Raw genomic sequence first — 20875 nt, forward strand, 5'->3', positions numbered from 1 at the left:
TTTGGAATAATCAAGCTTACAGAAAAAGCAAAACAGGAATTTTAACTATAGAACTGTAACTATTGTAATGTAATGGAGGAAAAAGGAAAAATAAACATAAACACATATTGTGTATTTATAAAGGGAATATTTACACCTCTAAAAATATATTTTATATTTTATATAATATTATATGAAACTATAATGTAATATTATATATATATATATATATATATATATATATATATATATATATATATATATATATATAATATAAAATTTATAAAGGGCATGTATTGGGTTTTCCATAAAATGCATTTATTTGCACCACTAAAAATATAAAAACTATTTTGGCTTATAAACTAATGGTAATCTATAACTTTGTTATTATTAAATTAAATATAATTAAAACTGTTTATTTCAGCAGCACTACATTACCCACAATAGAGTGGTTCTGATTAGTTAAATCGCCTTTTTTTTTTTTTTTTTTTATTGGCTAAGATTTACAATTGTAGTAAACACAGCGTGCGTTTACAGCGATATTTACTTGTCTTGCTAACCTGCATATTCACACATTAGTCATATTATCTTGCACAAAAACTGTAAATGTAAATGTTTTTTTTTTTTGTACAGGCACTGAACCGGACGTCAAAATCTGAGACACACGGAAGTGGTTTGAATTGACACGTGTTTCTGTTCTTGGGCACCAAAACATACAGCACTGTTGCAGCATCGTCATTGACCCTTTTTTCCAAGCTGTGTTTGTGTTAATCATGGAGAATTATACTGGAGAACTTGTTAATCATGGAGAACTGAAATGTCATTTATGTCCTTGATATATTAAACCCGACCACTTTTATTGTATCACACATGAGCCAGCAGTCAGTCATGCAGCAAAGCAGTGCTGTTACTCGATACCTCATCTTCTTTCAATACCTAGGAACCAAATACAGGTCTGCGTGTTTATATTCGAGTCTGAGATAAAAGTCTTGGGGTTTTAGAGGTGATATATTAATGCAAGATTGCACTGTTGTTTCAGTGGGGTGATGAAGGCTCCTCCTCATCAGCCTCTGCAGGGAGTGCAGAATCATTTAGAGGTCAGTGTCACATTACATATATTGTAGAAGTAGAAAAAAAGGATGCCACTTATGTAGGGCTTAAGGCAAAGGAAAATAAGATCTTTTTTTTCAGGATTGACAAATTAATCTCCACTGTATAGTATCCAAATACAAATAGTAATAATCTTACAAATTTGTTAGTATGTAAAGTTCAGCCTGTTTCTCTGTGACTGGACAAATCCCACGTTTGTCCCTCCGCATTAGACCTACACACAATCAGACACTTGTATGTCTGACCATCATGCATAAATCATCAACCATTAAACATAAATCCATGTGGAGTTTTGGCAACTGTGTTACATAATTGCAGGATATGTCTGAAATATTCTTGTTGCCATGTGAGAGTAACTCAGAGATATCTAAAATGTACAGTAAATGATTTCTACTCCATTACTTTGTCGTTCATTTTTAGAGAGGTATGCTTTGTGTAATGACAGCGTGATTTAAAGGAGTTTTCTTTAAGTTATGAGATTTAGTAAACTTAAGTAAATTACATTTAACATCACATCACTTGTGTCCTGGGTTTTGAAATATTTTTTTAATTATATTGCTATACCAACAATGTCTCAGAAACATGTACAGTGACTTTACCCTGTCAGTTGACTTTCTCCTGTATGGACTTTTTGCTTATTAGGACGCAGTGCGAAGACTGAAGCCTGTAAATGAAGTGTCTGTGTGCATCTCCAGTCGCACCGACACCGGTGTGCATGCGCTCTGTAACTCTGCACATCTAGACATCCAGCGTAGAGGAGACAAACCTCCCTTCACTGAACAAGTCCTGACTGATGCCTTAAACTTCTTATTAAAACCAGAGCCTATCAGGTAAGAAGCCTGGAGAGCTGCTGATTCTAGTGTGTTGTGGTCTTTAAAGTCATGTGAATTTGATGTGACTGATTTTTGGACCTGATTGGTCAACAGCTCTGTCAGTAGTGTCATTGGTTTCCATTAAAGAGCTCATTCTATATTTTTCACTAATAGGGGTTTGTATGGCAAACACTCTACCCAATCACTGTGTTACATATCAATACTGCACTTAGGACAGTGTCGCATATCAGTACTGCACTTAGGACACTTACATATCAGTACTGCACTTAGGACACTGTGTTACATATCAGTACTGCACTTAGGACACTGTTACATATCAATACTGCACTTAAGACACTGTTACATATCAGTACTGTGCTTAGGACTCTGTTACATATCAATACTGCATTTAGGACAGTGTTACATATCAGTACTGCACTTAGGACTCTGTTACATATCAATACTGCACTTAGGACACTGTGTTACATATCAGTACTGCACTTACGACAGTGTTACATATCAGTACTGCACTTAGGACACTGTTACATATCAGTACTGCACTTAGGACACTATTACATATCAGTACTGCACTTAGGACAGTGTTACATATCGGTACTGCACTAATGACACAGTGTTACATATCAGTACTGTACTTAGGACAGTGTTACATATCAGTACCGCACTTAGGACAGTGTTACATATCAGTACTGTACTTAGGACAGTGTTACATATCAGTACTGTACTTAGGACAGTGTTACATATCAGTACTACACTTAGGACAGTGTTACATATCAGTACTGCACTTAGGACAGTGTTACATATCAGTACTGCACTTACGACAGTGTTACATATCAGTACTGCACTTAGGACACTGTTACATATCAGTACTGCACTTAGGACACTATTACATATCAGTACTGCACTTAGGACAGTGTTACATATCGGTACTGCACTAATGACACAGTGTTACATATCAGTACTGTACTTAGGACAGTGTTACATATCAGTACCGCACTTAGGACAGTGTTACATATCAGTACTGTACTTAGGACAGTGTTACATATCAGTACTGTACTTAGGACAGTGTTACATATCAGTACTACACTTAGGACAGTGTTACATATCAGTACTGCACTTAGGACAGTGTTACATATCAGTACTGCACTTAGGACAGTGTTACATATCAGTGCTGCACTTAGGACAGTGTTACATATCAGTACTTTACGTGAGACACTGTTACATATCAGTACTTTACGTAAGACACTGTTACATATCAGTACTGCACTTAGGACAGTGTTACATATCAGTACTTTACGTGAGACACTGTTACATATCAGTACTTTACGTAAGACACTGTTACATATCAGTAATGCACTTAGGACAGTGTTACATATCAGTACTACACTTAGGACAGTGTTACATATCAGTACTGCACTTAGGACACTATTACATATCAGTACTGCACTTAGGACAGTGTTACATATCGGTACTGCACTAATGACACAGTGTTACATATCAGTACTGTACTTAGGACAGTGTTACATATCAGTACTGCACTTAGGACAGTGTTACATATCAGTACTGTACTTAGGACAGTGTTACATATCAGTACTTCACTTAGGACAGTGTTACATATCAGTACTGCACTTAGGACAGTGTTACATATCAGTACTGTACTTAGGACAGTGTTACATATCAGTACTGCACTTAGGACAGTGTTACATACCAGTACTGCACTTAGGACAGTGTTACATATCAGTACTTTACGTAAGACACTGTTACATATCAGTACTGCACTTAGGACAGTGTTACATATCAGTACTTTACGTAAGACACTGTTACATATCAGTACTGCACTTAGGACAGTGTTACATATCAGTACTGTACTTAGGACATTGTGTTACATATCAGTACTGCACTTAGGACATTGTGTTACATATCAGTACTTTACGTAAGACACTGTTACATATCAGTACTGCACTTAGGTCATTGTGTTACATATCAGTACTGTACTTAGGACACAGTGTTACATATCAGTACTGCACTTAGGACAGTGTTACATATCAGTACTGTACTTAGGACAGTGTTACATATCAGTACTGCACTTAGGACAGTGTTACATATCAGTACTGCACTTAGGACAGTGTTACATATCAGTACTTTACGTAAGACACTGTTGCATATCAGTACTGCACTTAGGACAGTGTTACATATCAGTACTGCACTTAGGACAGTGTTACATATCAGTACTTTACGTAAGACACTGTTACATATCAGTACTGCACTTAGGACAGTGTTACATATCAGTACTTTACGTGAGACACTGTTACATATCAGTACTTTACGTAAGACACTGTTACATATCAGTACTGCACTTAGGACAGTGTTACATATCAGTACTTTACGTGAGACACTGTTACATATCAGTACTTTACGTAAGACACTGTTACATATCAGTAATGCACTTAGGACAGTGTTACATACCAGTACTGCACTTAGGACAGTGTTACATATCAGTACTTTACGTAAGACACTGTTACATATCAGTACTGCACTTAGGACAGTGTTACATATCAGTACTGCACTTAGGACAGTGTTACATATCAGTACTGTACTTAGGACATTGTGTTACATATCAGTACTGCACTTAGGACATTGTGTTACATATCAGTACTTTACGTAAGACACTGTTACATATCAGTACTGCACTTAGGTCATTGTGTTACATATCAGTACTGTACTTAGGACACAGTGTTACATATCAGTACTGCACTTAGGACAGTGTTACATATCAGTACTGTACTTAGGACAGTGTTACATATCAGTACTGCACTTAGGACAGTGTTACATATCAGTACTGCACTTAGGACAGTGTTACATATCAGTACTTTACGTAAGACACTGTTGCATATCAGTACTGCACTTAGGACAGTGTTACATATCAGTACTGCACTTAGGACAGTGTTACATATCAGTACTTTACGTAAGACACTGTTACATATCAGTACTGCACTTAGGACAGTGTTACATATCAGTACTGCACTTAGGACAGTGTTACATATCAGTACTTTACGTAAGACACTGTTACATATCAGTACTGTACTTAGGACAGTGTTACATATCAGTACTACACTTAGGACAGTGTTACATATCAGTACTGCACTTAGGACAGTGTTACATATCAGTACTGCACTTAGGACAGTGTTACATATCAGTACTTTACATAAGACACTGTTACATATCAGTACTGCACTTAGGACAGTGTTACATATCAGTACTTTACGTAAGACACTGTTACATATCAGTACTTTACGTAAGACACTGTTACATATCAGTACTTTATGTAAGACACTGTTACATATCAGTACTTTACATAAGACACTGTTACATATCAGTACTGCACTTAGGACAGTGTTACATATCAGTACTGCACTTAGGACATTGTGTTACATATCAGTACTTTACGTAAGACACTGTTACATATCAGTACTTTACGTAAGACACTGTTACATATCAGTACTTTACGTAAGACACTGTTACATATCAGTACTTTACATAAGACACTGTTACATATCAGTACTGCACTTAGGACAGTGTTACATATCAGTACTGCACTTAGGACATTGTGTTACATATCAGTACTGCACTTAGGACAGTGTTACATATCAGTACTTTACGTAAGACACTGTTACATATCAGTACTGCACTTAGGTCATTGTGTTACATATCAGTACTGTACTTAGGTCATTGTGTTACATATCAGTACTGCACTTAGGACACAGTGTTACATATCAGTACTGCACTTAGGTCATTGTGTTACATATCAGTACTGTACTTAGGTCATTGTGTTACATATCAGTACTGCATCTGGTACATTTCAGTATTGCACCAATAATGATTGTCCTCTATTTCTAGCCCTGGAGCAGCATGATACTGTACAATGCAGAGCAGCAATGTCGAGGCACCACTTCAGCAGAGGATTTAGCATTCTGCATGATTTAACACACCTTATTTATTCATCAGCTCTATCTCAAGGCTTTCATTTATGAGCTGTTTGAAGAGGGAAAACACAAATCTCATTTGGCCCTCTAGCACATAAACTTTGGCAATAATAAGCGTCCGGTTGCTCTGATCTGTATTTTAATGACACAACCGGGATTAATACTTTTGAATAATGTGAGCAACTGGAGTAATTTGATCGAGAGGGATTTTATGTTATTTTATATGGTCAGGTGTCCTCATATACAGTATGTGTAGGTGATCCAACATCATGGACTATTTTTGGGTTCTGAGGTTGAAGGAAAAGTATAAATCAATCATTTTTTTTATACATATAGAACAAAGTAACATGTTTCTCTCTTTCTTTTCTTCTTCTTTAATATTTATTTTCCATGTTTTTGAAGTAAATCTTCAGATTAAACCAAACAGTATAATTTTAGACAGGCATTTCCAGGTTCTCAATTTAAGTTGCCTGTGTGCTGGCAAATGTACAGTATGACTGAAACATGTTTGTCTAGACTTTCTCGTGTCAGAATGTTTCTCTCATTCTCTCTGCTCCCTTTTGTTCTTGGATCCGGTTCCTATCGTCTCTGCATCTCTGGAAAACATGACTTTTGTCAGATAGCAGTAAAATTAGTCTGTATCAAGTAATTCATTCTCTGCACTACAAATATTTAGCCCAGAATTAAGTCGGAATGTTTGGGAATTAAAGTGTCTCGAATTGTGTTCAGACAGTTAGGGCTTGAATACGTCTTATAGTATTATAGTTACATATTCTACATTTAAAAAGGAAATTGAAAACAGCAAATGCCAAAAAGAATGGATATTTTATAGACTAGAACTACTGGGGAAAATAATATTTGAGCATCGAAGCTTGACACCATTTTGGGATTTTTAGATACTCATTCATTCACTCACTCATTTTCTACTGCTTATCCGAACTTCTCGGGTCACGGGGAGCCTGTGCCTATCTCAGGCATTATCGGGCATCAAGGCAGGATACTCCCGGTGAATATGCTAACCACTAAGCCACCGTGCCCCCCATTTTTAGATACTGTTTTTTTTTTATTTAATTTTTGTTTTTTGTAAGTGCTAAATGATGATGCAAATAAACACAAATGGCCAATCATTTGTGCTCAGATTCTTCATCTGATTATAGTGACATTTGTTTGAGAGGCCATTGACCTCTAAACTGAATGTGAAATCTCAGTGCAGGGTCTGATTGAGTATTAAATATTATTCCTGCTTTCGTTTGCCGTTGTCGTAAGCACACGAGGAGGAAAAACAAATAGATTTTTATCTGTAGTTTTTGATCAACGATGAAATCAGATAAAAACTAATAATCCAAAGCTGTTTATTCAACCAAATAATGAAATACTTTCACTGGCATGCATTTAATGCCTTTCACTTACAGTTGTGAACTAAATTTGTTTAAGCTTATTATGATTTTTTTTTTTTAAATTACTTTTGTGCTGATAAATACAATTTGATTTTCAGGCTCAGACGTGTGTTAATGAATCAGGGGAACACTTTTCCCTGTATGATGCTTGATTTGCATGTGTGTAGGTAGGTGCAGTCAGTGTCAACAAGCCGAGTAGATTTTAAATTTGCTCCCAATTTGCCTCTGCCGCATTTAAACTCTTATTACCTTCAATTGACTCATCTGAATAGGAGCCCCATAGAGGGAAATAATGTCAGCCTGTTGTGTGACTTGACCTCCTTTATTCCTGTTATAAAGGCCGCTCTGTGGGGGGGTCCGATTCGAAGACCTGTGGGACCGTGTTGCATAAATGTTTAATGTAGACTAAATGCCTTTGTGGTCATGTTAATGTGTAAACCCAATGAAGATTCGGTCTTAAATGAATAGAAAGATGATTATGGCCAGTGTGTAAATGTAATTTAACATTATAGATGATGTAAATGCAACACATCACTCTTATATAAGTTTATAGATTTGAATTCATCAGGTTTATATACCTAATTTAATAAACCGTAGATTTTAGATAAAATGGTAGAAATCACACTATTTCTTAATTTTCTATTTCTATTTAAGTTTAGTTTCATTCAGTTTTTATATTTCTTAGCCTGTACTGATTGAGACAGAAAGTTTGACTTAAGCAGCTTGTTGTATAAGTGTAGAAAAAACACAGATGTGATTTCTGTGTGTTTTTTGTTTGTTTGTTTGGGTTTTTTTAAGGAAAATAATAGATAATAGCTTGGTGTGATGAACAGAACGATCCTTGGTGTTTTATTCCTCTTAGACCGCAGTGATCTACCAACGATGTTACCGCTTATATAAGAGCAGTCAGTAGTCTCTCTTTGAACGTTAATAAGAGAAAGCATTACTGAGAGACTACAAAGTCGTTTGCCCTGAAAACTGACACTGGAGACTCCTTCCAAAAATGGTAACACTACAGGAAAGTATGCCTCAACAACTAAGTAACACGGATCTCCTACGTGTTAACAATCACCACGTTTATTTACATGTAACGAGAGAAGATTTCTATGTTTATGTACCGTGGGAAGAGGATGAATTCATTCTCAAAATACTGTGTTTTAAATAGAATCACAAGAGTCTACTGCGTACAGAAAAACTTTCACGCACGCCACCGAGCCATATCAAGATCCTACGTCTACCGCTTGGCCACAGGACTCCGTCGTCACACCGAACTGCCCATAACAGAGAAGGATTTGTGCTGGACGTTACAGGACATGTGAGTCCCACGGTGCTTTCCTTTTCTCACTATCTGATAAAGTGTCTTGTTCTTTGTCCATGAACATTTAATATTAAATCAAGTTAAATGAGATAATATAGAGGTGGCATCCAAGTTATTAAGTCTCACATGAGTCTCATAATCATTTATGATGTAAATATAAAGATTTGTGTTTTAGCAGTGGAGACTGTAGGAAAGTTAGAAATCTGTGCTATGACAATGTGGAGAGACACCTGAAGGAAGGACAGGAGATGAGAGGAGATGAAGCAGATGTTGAATATGATGGGCGTTATGTCTTGACTTTAATGCTGCTGCCTGAACATCTTTTTTTTTTTTTTTTGGATAAAGTAGGGCAGCGTAAGCTGCAGGCTATAGTGACGCAAAACAACACCCACACAAATGTCTGTCTGTCTCCCCCTCCCCCCTCCCTTCTCTCCCCCCCTTCTTTTCCAGTTTTTCATCACCTATCATTTAAAAGCAGCCTTTTAATTTTTTATCTCTTTCTTTTGGATTTCTCCATCTTGATTTCATATAATAACTTTGACGAGTTCTCTCAAAATGTCATAAACAATCATTTCATTCCAATTCTTTCCGGATGGGGTGTCAGATTCCTGGTTTCAGGGATTAGCGAGCAGAGTAGTTTGTCTGTAAGCTATGTTCAAATATTATAGACAGATTTTTTTTTTTGTTGGTCTGATCGTGTTTGTAACTCACTCGGCAGGGAGCTGAATGTAGACGCCATGCGAGAGGCGGGAGCCGCGTTCCATGGAACGCACGATTTCAGTACTTTCCGTGCGCTCAGCTCAGACGCTCCGTTCAAGAACCCGGTGAAGACCATGGAGCTGGTGCAGGTAGAGCCGGGCCTCTCCTTTAGCCAGCGTCACTTTCATAGGTACAGAATCTCACACCCAGGCATTCCGGGTAACACAGGACCATATTGTTCTTCCACAAATACGAAAACTCGACTCAATATACAAACACTCTTTCTTACAATAGAAAACTGTATCTACGTCATAGATTTATTTATTTTTTTTAAAGGGAATGGCTTTAAAGGTCACATAGCACACAGTATTATACATTATAAGGGAAACGTGACCTGGTATGCTTGTTGTTCAGAACAATAGGCTACCATTTAAAAAAGAGATAAATAAATAACCCGTAATTGATATTTTGTGGTGGTAGGTGAAGCAAAATCTAGGTATCGTTCTTCTTATCTCAAATAGATCGGTCACATTGCAGAAGAAACACATTCTCTATTAACCGTCCATCCAATTCCTTCAGCGAGACCCACTGTATGTTTACCAGTGTTAGTAGAGCGCCAGCTGGAATTACAGCACAGATCAATAAAAACATGGCACACGACCATGAGGTAGTGTAATGAACACAGTGTATACATGTTCCATCACTGTAAACACTTCGCTATGCCAGTTAAAGCCATGCAGTTAATATCGTATACGAGATATTGCGATATTTATACGGGGAGTTTACTAGCAGACCTGATACCGAACGTTGTTTAAAAAATATATTAATAATCAGTTAGTGTTATGGGGATTTTTCTGTTCATATTACATAATGATGTTCAGGTTGAGTAAGCGACGGAGGGTGTGTGTGTGTGGGGATGGTGACATTTTGGGAGTAGGAGTTGCAAGATATGAGATTGCATTTGAAAACAGTTGCTAGGCAACAGGTATAGGGCAGGTCTGATTTTGGATACAGGCGCGATGATCACAGCGGCCGGAGGACACAAGCTGCTCTCTGCCCGAGCCAGCGATGGTCAGATCTGCCATCAGATCAGTGTGACCTTTTTTCTTTGGGGGAATCCTTTCACTGGAGTTTTAGTGTTTAGTGATTGAATAATGAACACTTGTTTCTGGGGAGAATCAGAATCGGCCTGTCAGATAACTCCCTGGATAACACCCTTGTAGTGATACGAGCGATATGATGTTATATCACAGCTCTGTCAAAGTCCCAATTCTAATCCATCAGAAATAGTCCTGCATTACTTCCAATACATTACTGTTTCTATAGCAACAACACACAGTGGGATTGTATAGTGCACACCCCACAGAATCTACGGGTGCATCTCATTCAGCTCCCTAGCTACCAAAGTCATAGACACTTCAAGCAGGATCATCGTCTAGCTAGTGGGTTGTTTTTCAAATCAGTAAACACTTAAATAAAGTCCAAAGTCTTGAACATAAGTAATGAATTGAGAGCTACAGCGATGCTAACAAGCTTAGCGATGCATCGTGGGATTATTTTAGGGAGCAAACGTTCTCGTGCACCGCGATCGAGAGAGACAAGACAACCCTTAAAATGACGTCTCCCTGATTCACTGCCCTGACTACTGAGCAGATTGAGACACACCCCAAGATTGGTTTATAAATACTTTACAAAAGAATACATGTAATGGTTGATATGGTGCTGTTTTCTGTAAGGAAATGCACTTTGAAAGAGTCTATAGGACAGATGACTTTGTGTTTTCTTGCCTTGTTGAACCAAAGAGTAGAAGAAAAGGCCAGTTGAATAGAAATAGCTGTTTAAATGTTTTCTCAGAAGGCCAGAGACTCAAACCTTTCGCAGGTGCTTTCTCACGTACGACTCTTCAAAGGTGGACAGCGGGATGCTGAAACCATCTGCTTTATTTAACACTAATGTCAAACATGGCATTGTTAAGATCCTATCGACCACACACACACACACACACACACACACACACACACACACACACACACACACACAGACACACACACACAGACTTGACCACTTTACTACCACATACAGAAATATGAGCACACTTGGGCTCTAATTCAGAATATAGGGACATCAGCAGATGAGGCACTCACGTGACCTCAGGCCTCCTAATTTATTTGCATTTGTGTTTGCATTCTGTAGCTTTGTACTCCAGCTAAAGGGTAAAAGTTATCAGCCAATATAGAAAGTTTACATTTACCAGTTTAGCATTGTGTATGGAGTAAAATGTGGTTTATTTTTATTTTATTCCACACTGCTTTTGAACTCTTTCTCTGAAACCAATACGTGTTTCTTTCCATTTTTACAAACTTTTTTGGAAGGAGTCCCTTGTAAGTTTTAGCCACAGTAAAACCTTCAGGACATTTTGGCGGCACAAGAAGCTGATTTTTATATATATTTTTGTTGTCATTATCTCAGAGAGAGAAAAATAATGAAAGTAATGAGGTAATGACTGATGCTAACTGCTATAACAAACTTTTATTTTGTACACGATTACAGGAACTAACTGGTCTCTTGGAAGTTCTAGTGTGTTAAACTATGATGTTTTGTTTATTAATAGTGCTGGTATATTGCTGTGGTGTGTGTGTATGTGTATATATATATATATATGTGTGTGTGTGTGTGTGTGTAAATATACACAGATGTATATTAAAGCAGAGATTATGTACATATATTAATCTGCAAGATATCTATCTATGTGTGGAAAGAAAAAAAATCAATCCAGGTCAGTTTTATTTATATAGAATATTATTTATATAGCAGCTACATATATATTAATGCTCAATCTCCCTTTTTTTTTTTTTACATAGCTGATGTTCATGAAACAGTCAGGTGTGTCCACACTATAATAGATACAGCTACAACAGGATAAAACGAATTGCAGACCGTTCGCGTGAATATTATTTGTTTGTCGTTTTACAGAGACGTCCAGTTTTGGGAGCTCACCTTTAAAAGTAGGTCCTTTTTATACAAACAAGTGAGTACCATTCCCTTTGTAAAGTAAACTGTGTAAATTGTGCGCCTCCTTGTGTTGGGAATAAAAACTGCAACAATTTGATTTGTTACAGACTGGAAATAGAAGCAGTTACATAACCGACCTCGGGGCTCTGCAAATCACACAGTTCTGCTAAATGTGTCTTTTAGTGTAATAAAGTCAGTTTAATGGAGGAAGTCCACTGAATTCTTAATCAGGATATTTTTGGCACAAAACTTGTTAGAAATTTATGACAAATTATGGCTATCGACCACCTCTATCGAACAGATTATTTATTCTAGCTTATGATTTGAAACGCAACAAAATCATTCTCAGGATTTCAGCAATATCATAAACCTGTGGTCTAAACTGAAGCAGGGAGATGGCATGCACCAAAACCTAAGAATATGAAAGAGCTTAAAATATTCTGCACGGAGGAGTGAACCAGATCCCTCTCCAACCTTGTTAGAGTTACAGGAAAAAGCTCACTGCCGTTATTCTCTATTGGCTTCACCAAACATTTCCAATCTATACTTGAACAATAATACTGTAAAGTGTCCCCATAATGTTTAAGCAGAAAACACCACTTGCATGTTGTTAGAATTTATTTTTTGGGTGTTTTGTGGAAGTGAATGAGAGATTGTATTGGCTCAGGTGCGGAGGATGGTCGGGGCGTTGGTTGCGGTCGGCCGGGGTAAACTGTCTGTTAGTCAGATTCACGACCTGTTAGACAGCAGGGACACCATGGCCTACCCTCAAAACATGACCGCTCCACCCTACGGCCTCTTTCTGATCAACGTGGAGTATAAAGACTCAGGTAAAGACTGTTTACTTCCTGCAGAAAAGAATTTTAATTTGATTGCACTTAAAGTCATAAGTGCTGCTTTTGCTGTTTGTGTACAGATCTGAAGCCTTCCATATGGGACAGTGACTGCTTGTAAAAGAAAAAGCAGCACACATGGGAACCTGTAAATATATCTCTATGATGTAAATAAACTTTGTATTCAACATTCATGGAATGAGTCTCCCTTGTCAGTACTTTAACAGGTAATGGTTTTTTTTCCACAGAAACAAGCAGCATAGCTTGTTATTACATTTACAGCATTTAGCAGTCACCCTTATCCAGAGCGACTTACATTTTATCTCATTTTTATACAAATGAGCAATTGAGGGTTAAGGGCCTTGAATAAAAGAATAAAACTCACAACCTTCCGATTGGTAGCCCAACACCTTAACCACATCCCCTATGTAATTATTAATTACAAGAGACGTGATGGAACAACTACTATAACAACTAGGCTTGTGAAATATGGATTTCTCTTTTAGAACAAAATTGCGATCAACTTAAAAATGATACCATCCAGAACGGATAGCATAAAGCAAGAGGAAAGTAAGCATTTTCCGTATCACGGGTGTGATGTGACCAGCTGTATGGTTGGGAGCTGCTTGAGGGCAGTGGTATTCGCAGAAACTTGAAAACTACCGAAATGTTTGCAGACCACATAATATAATCTAGTCCCTGGGTTTCATATCGAATCATACAGGAATCAAAAATACTTCTTAGGAGACAAGCCTAAAAAGTAACTACAGTTAGATAAGTAAGTAGCATTCAAATAATGCTATTTAATAAAACAATAATAAAATTAGTAGCATTGAAAAATTGCTGAAACAGGTCAGTTGTATTCCTATATCAGCATCCCAACACTGGTTTATTTCTCATATACAGTATTTAACAATATTTATAAGCAACAATTTCTCAAGTTTGTCTGACGTTACAATATCATTAGTAATATTCTAATTCTACTATATTGTAACGTTGGACTGAAACTTGAGAAATTACCGCTTATCAAACATCACAATATCATTCAGACACTATCACCACACAGATTTCAGCATGTCGGTGTATTTCTAGCACAAGAAGCATTCAGCATACTGCAGTACAACACATCAGCCTTACACAGAACTCTACAATACAGTCAGAACATCCAGTCGCACAGATACATGATGCGTCTCACACCAGCTGGAGTGTTGCATATCGTTTGTGTCGTCCTCAGGAACGTAATGACAATATGGTCATTTAAAGCGCAGTTCATTTCATTTATTTAAGAGGGAATAACAACTCTGCATCCAGAACGAGGTTAAAAATGTCCGTATGAACGGAGAGGCCACGTCAAGAAGCTCAGGATCGTTGTCTCGGCCCACAAGATACCAGTTACAGTTTTTATCTCGGTTTCGAGTCTGTTTGCATGCTATACTCCTTATGTAAATAAGCATGTAATCAAGAGGGACGAGGAAAATGTTTAAACCCTGAAATCAAGCAGGAACTTTTTTGTAGATAGACCCCGTCCACAAATGACCATAAAAAATTATGTTTGAGAAAAAAGGCGGAAAAATTTACGGTTTAAAGATGTAGCATTTGTTTTTGCCCTCGATGTTGGGACACAGAAGACTTCGGTAAACGGCGGTTTTATGCTCTCACAGAGCTGTGGACATGGCGAAAATTTATTTGCAGGCAAAAAAAACAACAAAAAACACATAAATTTAACCAAAGGGACAAGGAACTTAAAGCCCCTGCATTTGCTTCTATAGCTTTGACTTTCTGCCAACTTGATTTAGGTGTCATCTAACGGTCACGTCTGTGGATGGACCCCAAAAAAAAAAAAAAAACAGCAACTCTTTCACGACCATGAAGCTTTTTGTGGTAAAACAGTTTTATAAGGATTTCCATGTAAGTAATATTGGCGCCTCTGATAAGACGGTTTGATGAATAACTTATTTGGGAAAATAAAAAAACGTACAAATAACACGAACAAGTTGGTGACGATTGTGAAGTGAATAACATTTCACGCAGTCAGTTGCATATTGACTTGTTTCTTCAAGCACTTGTCTAAATGAATAAAACATCATTTAAGAGGCAGTCTCGTGTGTTGACCATGAGACAAAAAAAAAAGTGTTTCACACTATAACTATTTGCTAGAATGACTACCTGGAAATAACACAGAGGATGCCTTCATGGGGCTAAAAGCACGCCGGTGTGACGTTTTAGCCGCACACGTCGCTCGAGCTCCACACCAACACCTTCGACACGAGTTAAACTTTTAAAGTTTACATTTTTCACTTTTTGTACTTCTTAATTAAAACCCACTATTGCTTCGTGTGTACAATCTGTGTCATAAATGATTGATTTCACGTCCGGTTTGTTATTTAAGGTATACTGGTACAAATCAGTACAGGCACAAGACTTTGGCTGATGAAAAACTTCAAATTTGTACAATCTTTAACTTTGGCAACTTTATTTGGAACATGATCGAAGCGAATAATAGTTACCAGTACCGTCAGCACTGATGTTTCTGAGGTCAAATACAATAATACTAAAACTAATACTACTACTACTAATAATCTCTTCAAACAACTGAAGACAATCTGTACCTCAACAAGAGGTTTGTTGGTTAGAAACGTTGTATTTAGACCTTAAAATATATTAAGCACACGACGTAAAGCAGAAATAGAAAACTTTTGTTATTCCTGTTCCCTAGATGAGCTTTCCATAATAATGAACACCCAAAATATTCACTGAAAATTGATCAAAGCTCTGTGTGCAATGCACAAATAATCTAGTGACCTATTTATTTGCCTTATTTACTCACATAAAAAAAAAAACATGTTCAGATGTTTATTAAGAAGTACAAAGAGTGAAATTGTGGTAATATTAAAACCTATTAAAAGAAAATCTAAAATAAGACATTTCCACATCCTCTCTAATGTCCTCCACAGTGTAGTTTCTACTCCCAGCCTAAACCACTACTGAAGACGTTCGTCCCTCTCCTCAGTTCGCTATTTTCTCGATTTCATCCAAATCGTCCGTGTCCAGTTTTTCGATTTTCTTATCTGTGGGGGGAAAAAAAGATTGAATTCATTGGATTCGCTTGAATCTTCTGGACATGGTCTGTGTGTCATGTTTATGGAAGAACAAACAGAACAAGATGTATTTAGAATGTTGTACTCGATCATCAAATGGACCTGAACTCAATAAAAAAATAAAATAATGCTGTTAGTCAGAAGAATACAAAATGAGCAAAACCATTTGCATTCTTCTATTTACAGCATCAGGGAATTTACATAAAGCAAGATAATACATCAATGAGGACGGTTTCGCTTTTGTATCTGTGTGTGAACACGTTCAAATTAAACTCCTGAACTTTGCAGATGATCCTACGCCCATCGAGCTCATCCAAGATGGTGACAAGTCTGCATACCTGTAGGAGGTGAAGCGGCTGGAGCTATGGTCAGAACAGTCTAGAGCTAAACACCCTCAAAACTGTGTGGAGATGATGGTAAACTTTAGGAAAAACCCCTCAACACTACTCCCCCTCACAATATCCAACAGCCATGTCAACGGTGGTGTCCTTTAAGTTTCTCCATTATCTAAAAGGCCCATCAGAGGAATTTCTACGTCAATTAAGGACGTACAGTCTCAGTGTGAGAAAGAAAAAGCTTCATGGCATACTGTAAAGTTTATTAGGCTCAGTAAAAAGGGGTAACTTACTGAAGTGCTCCTGAATGCGGTTGAGGACGTTCATGCTAAACCGGCTGTCCACCATGTTGATCGCCAGGCCTCTTTTGCCAAATCTGCCCGTGCGCCCGATCCGGTGCAGGTACGTCTCGTTGTCAGGGTTTCCGTCCTTATCCACAGGCAAATCGAAATTAATAACCACAGAGACCTGCTCCACATCGATACCTGAAACCCAGAAGGAGGAGGAGATTAAAGCAATGTTCACAACAGCACTTGTGTTACGCAGAGTCCGCAATGAAAATGCATCTTTTTTTTTTGTTTAATATACACATAAAAGCCTGCTGTAGTTTATGACACAGGTGCAGAGCACCAATAGGAAAGTAGCTTTAATCCTATAAATGACTGTCACCGTTAACAGTTCAGACAAAAGCCATAACGCTTTATAATGCATCAATATGACATATGATAAAATGCAACTAGCACCATGAAGCAAGTAAAATGTTAATTTCTCTCCAAGGTCAATAGAACGATCATCACCTCTGGCGCAGACGTTCGTAGTGACCAGGACTTTCTCTTTGCCGTTTCGGAAACGATCGATCACGGCTGCCCTCTGTTCCACCTGCATCTCTCCGCTCAGTAACGCCACCTGGTGACCCTCCCTAGACAGCTCTCCTGCTAACCAGCCTGCTGTTTTCCTGGTCTGTATGCAAACAGAATAAAGCAGAATTGTTCACGTCTTCTGTCTAACCGAACTGGACGGATAGCAGCCAGCTGAGAGGAGAGTTTACGAACGCACGTGACAGAAGATCATGGCCTGTGCGATTGTGATGGCACCGTAGATGTTACAGAGGGCTTGAAACTTCTCCTCCTTGTTGTTGCACAACACGTAATACTGCTTAATGGTGTCCAGCGTCTCCTCCTCCCTCTTCAGTTTGATGATGTTTGGGTCAGGGACGATCCGCGTGGCAAAGTGCCACACAGACTCCTCGAACGTCGCTGAGAACAAGAGCATCTGGCAGGATTTGGGCAACATCCTGGAAAATATTAGAGCAGAGAAAGTGCACGAGTTACAGATGAGCACATTTCGTCTTATGATTTGGAAGCATTTCATGATTTAATTAGACTTCAATTCCAATAGAGTTACAGAATTATTAAAGAATTCTTTATGCGTCTTACAGCAGTTTTAAACCTTTCGGCTGCTTTAACGCATTTCCCTTTGCCTGGAATGTCTAATGCAAAAATGTTTTACTCATCAATATCTCTTTTCAAATTCCTTCCTACTCAACGTACGGATAAAGTGAGGACATACACACCTTTGGATGCGGATGCTTTGGTCCTGGTGACCCTGTGTTGCAATCATGACGTCTGCCTCGTCCAGTACGAACACGTTAATTTTCTTCGGGTCGATGAATTTGAGCTTCTGACACCAGTCCAGGACCGTACCCGGGGTACCGATCACAATCTGCTCCTGGAGCTTCACCCCTCTATCCACTGCACAAAGAGAAATTCACTATATGAGCATGTTTTAGATACATCTTTAACATTTCTTTACACTGACTCCATTCATCATATTCAAAGCTTTAGTTCACTTTTAAGCATAGATTTGCGATTTCATATCTTATTTCATTTGCTCTTAAAGGACACTTAGAAGTAAATTGTTGCTGATAGGTGCATAGTATAAATACGGCGTGATTAATATGAAGGCTCACATTTGTTTCCTCGGATCGCATACATCAGCTTGACTTCGGGGTAGAATTTGCCCATCTGCTCTATGACCTTGCCCGTCTGGAGGGCAAGCTCGTATGTAGGCGACACACACAGGCACTAAGAGAAGAAAAAAAAGAAAGAAAATCCAGCAAAGTAAGCCAAAGAAGAAAGATATGGCAAAATAAAACGTCATCTTTCATGACCCTTGCAACACTAGGTCCTTATTCTGCTGTCACTCTGTAGTTTTTCCCTTTTCTCTCTCTCACCTCACTTTCTCCCTCACCCTTTTTCAGGCAGTCTTAACATTTATGAAGTCCAAGATCCCAGGATCGTTGTTGATTGTTGTGTTGCATCAAGTGCGAACACACACAACATAAAACAAGAAAAATTGTGTAGGAAAAAGTAGGTGTCATTGTTTGTGGGATAGGCGTCTTTAACGAGACCTTTTTTTGCGTGCGTGTTAAACAAGTGTCCCATCCTGCCTTTAGGACCAAGTCCTTTTTGGGAAGCGTCCCCTTTACTGGATGGCTGTTAATCTGTGTCTAGTCTTTGTGCCCACTGGCATGACTGGAGACAGGGGCTGTCAGACTGGACACCGTTTATTCAACGTCTCTTTTTAAAAATTTCATCAAAAGTTAATCTGTCACAACCGCAGAAAGACACACTATTCACAGGCACTATTTAAATAGAGCAGATAAAGACAATATGGTGGAGTGCCATGCTTACCAACAAGCACTACATGATTTGAAACAATTTTAAAGAATAAAGCCCAGTCTTTATTGTTTTGTGTAATTAATGTGTACAGCATAAAATCTTTTTCTCCACAAAAGCTCAGGTCTGATTTTGGGTGTGTTAAAATAACCTGATTGTGTTTCCCCCATATGTGCTGATGTAAAGAAAGATGTGGGTCATACCTGAGGCCATTTGTTGTTGGGATCCACGTGACTGAGCATGGCCAGGACAAAGGCAGCAGTTTTACCGGTCCCTGACTGAGACTGCGCAATGAGATTCTGTGGTCTGGGGGAAAAAGGCAAAAGACAAAAAAAAAAAAGTGTTTTTTTTTTTTTGTTTTTTTTTAATATATAAATGTTGAACTATAGTGGCAAGTTTTACAAAATTAGCACTACTGTTACTTTCTAAAGAATTAATTGGCTAGATTTTAAATTGTATTACTTGATCGTTGGCATTCGAGGGAAATATAATTGCAGGCAGCATTCTCGGTCGAGCGAAATGGCAAAAAACACGCGTTAAGGTTTCACAACACCCATCATTATCCAGGTTCCAGCAAAACTGTATGCTTTAAGAGCTCTACATACAAAAAAGTCCAAATGTGCCAGTACTGTAGAACCTAGTATAATGACAATTTAATTGTGCCATTACTATGATGAGGTCATTGCTCAGCTCTAGGAACACTGCCATTGATCATGCTGGGGGGATCCCAGAAAACCTGTCTACATCAAATTACTCGAATGCTTTTCTTCAGCTGGCGTCAGCATAAAGCCTACTGTTACAGCTAAAAATGTGCCACTCATTTATTCTCAAACACTTAACACTTTAGATGGTTAGTGTGAATTCCTGAAAATAAACACGTCCACGACAAAAACAAGATATGAGGAAAATCCTACAGAAACAGCTGATCTTTATTTTGAGTTAATCAGAATAATTTCACTGAATTGCCAGCCGTACCACAATTACTTCTGAAGATGAGCTTGAATGTGATTGGTTCATTTTGAACATTGCCACACCCCAATTAGAAAACTTCACACATTCTTATCCAACCAGGTTATTGCAACTTATTTCTCCCATAACATTTTGGATTGTTTTTTGGTTCATTTTTAAATATGTTGACTGGTAATAAAAATATTTCAGAATGATTTGTTTCGTTTGATCAGTTATGAATTTATATCACTTACGGTTCTGCAAGCATCATGGGCAAAGCGTTCTCCTGGATTTTGGAGGGTCTGTTGAAGCCCATGGCATAAACACCTTTAAGTAACTGAGGCTTCCTACACACACACACACACACACACACACACACACAGTTAGACACATCAGTACAAAGGAGAAAGCTGTTGAACACTCAACCTCTGCACAAGCACAAACTCACAATCGAAGCTCCTCAAACGACTTGACTGAGTAAAGCGGAGAGTTCGGATCCCTCTGAAGAACCTCTACTTGGTTAGTGGTGTTCACCAAATTGCTTCGTATCAACTTGTTCAGCAGTGACTGGGCAGCTTTGTCCTCTAAAAGCCAAAAAATATTCATAAATAAATAAATAAAACTCAATAGAAATGTGTACACACCAGTAGAAGTT

At 38.1% G+C, this 20875-nt stretch overlaps 2 protein-coding genes across 7 annotated transcripts in view; one reads left to right on the forward strand and one right to left on the reverse strand.

Annotated features, from left to right (window-relative positions):
* Window positions 1–624: 624 nt before the first annotated feature.
* Window positions 625–13360, forward strand: pusl1 (pseudouridine synthase like 1). Of its 5 annotated transcripts, none has more exons than XM_027176495.2 (8): window positions 626–932; window positions 1019–1076; window positions 1732–1919; window positions 8465–8614; window positions 9336–9506; window positions 12290–12344; window positions 12996–13158; window positions 13245–13360. In XM_027176495.2, the coding sequence occupies exons 1-8, from the start codon at window positions 850–852 to the stop codon at window positions 13280–13282; spliced, it is 906 nt and encodes a 301-aa protein (XP_027032296.2). In that variant the 5' UTR covers window positions 626–849; the 3' UTR covers window positions 13283–13360. The 5 variants fall into 5 exon arrangements, 3 of the variants coding, with proteins under 3 accessions (XP_027032297.2, XP_027032296.2, XP_047665819.1); XR_003445136.2 differs by having other exon boundaries at window positions 627–932; window positions 12290–12321; window positions 12971–13158; XR_003445137.2 differs by having other exon boundaries at window positions 628–932; window positions 12290–12321.
* Window positions 13361–14224: 864 nt separating this feature from the next.
* The window catches only part of ddx19b (DEAD-box helicase 19b), a 7662-nt gene continuing 1011 nt past the window's right edge, over window positions 14225–20875 (reverse strand). For both annotated transcript variants that reach the window (XM_027176493.2, XM_027176494.2), the window contains 9 exons: window positions 20669–20804; window positions 20475–20567; window positions 19476–19578; window positions 18564–18678; window positions 18168–18345; window positions 17651–17888; window positions 17392–17554; window positions 16888–17079; window positions 14225–16229 (listed from right to left, as the gene is read on the reverse strand). In XM_027176493.2, coding sequence (XP_027032294.1) covers window positions 16168–16229; window positions 16888–17079; window positions 17392–17554; window positions 17651–17888; window positions 18168–18345; window positions 18564–18678; window positions 19476–19578; window positions 20475–20567; window positions 20669–20804 — 1280 coding nt within the window. In that variant the 3' untranslated portion in view covers window positions 14225–16167. The remainder of the gene's footprint in view (window positions 16230–16887; window positions 17080–17391; window positions 17555–17650; window positions 17889–18167; window positions 18346–18563; window positions 18679–19475; window positions 19579–20474; window positions 20568–20668; window positions 20805–20875) is intronic.

The sequence above is a fragment of the Tachysurus fulvidraco genome, chromosome 2 (assembly GCF_022655615.1).
Source record: "Tachysurus fulvidraco isolate hzauxx_2018 chromosome 2, HZAU_PFXX_2.0, whole genome shotgun sequence".
In the NCBI taxonomy this organism is placed as follows: domain Eukaryota; kingdom Metazoa; phylum Chordata; class Actinopteri; order Siluriformes; family Bagridae; genus Tachysurus; species Tachysurus fulvidraco.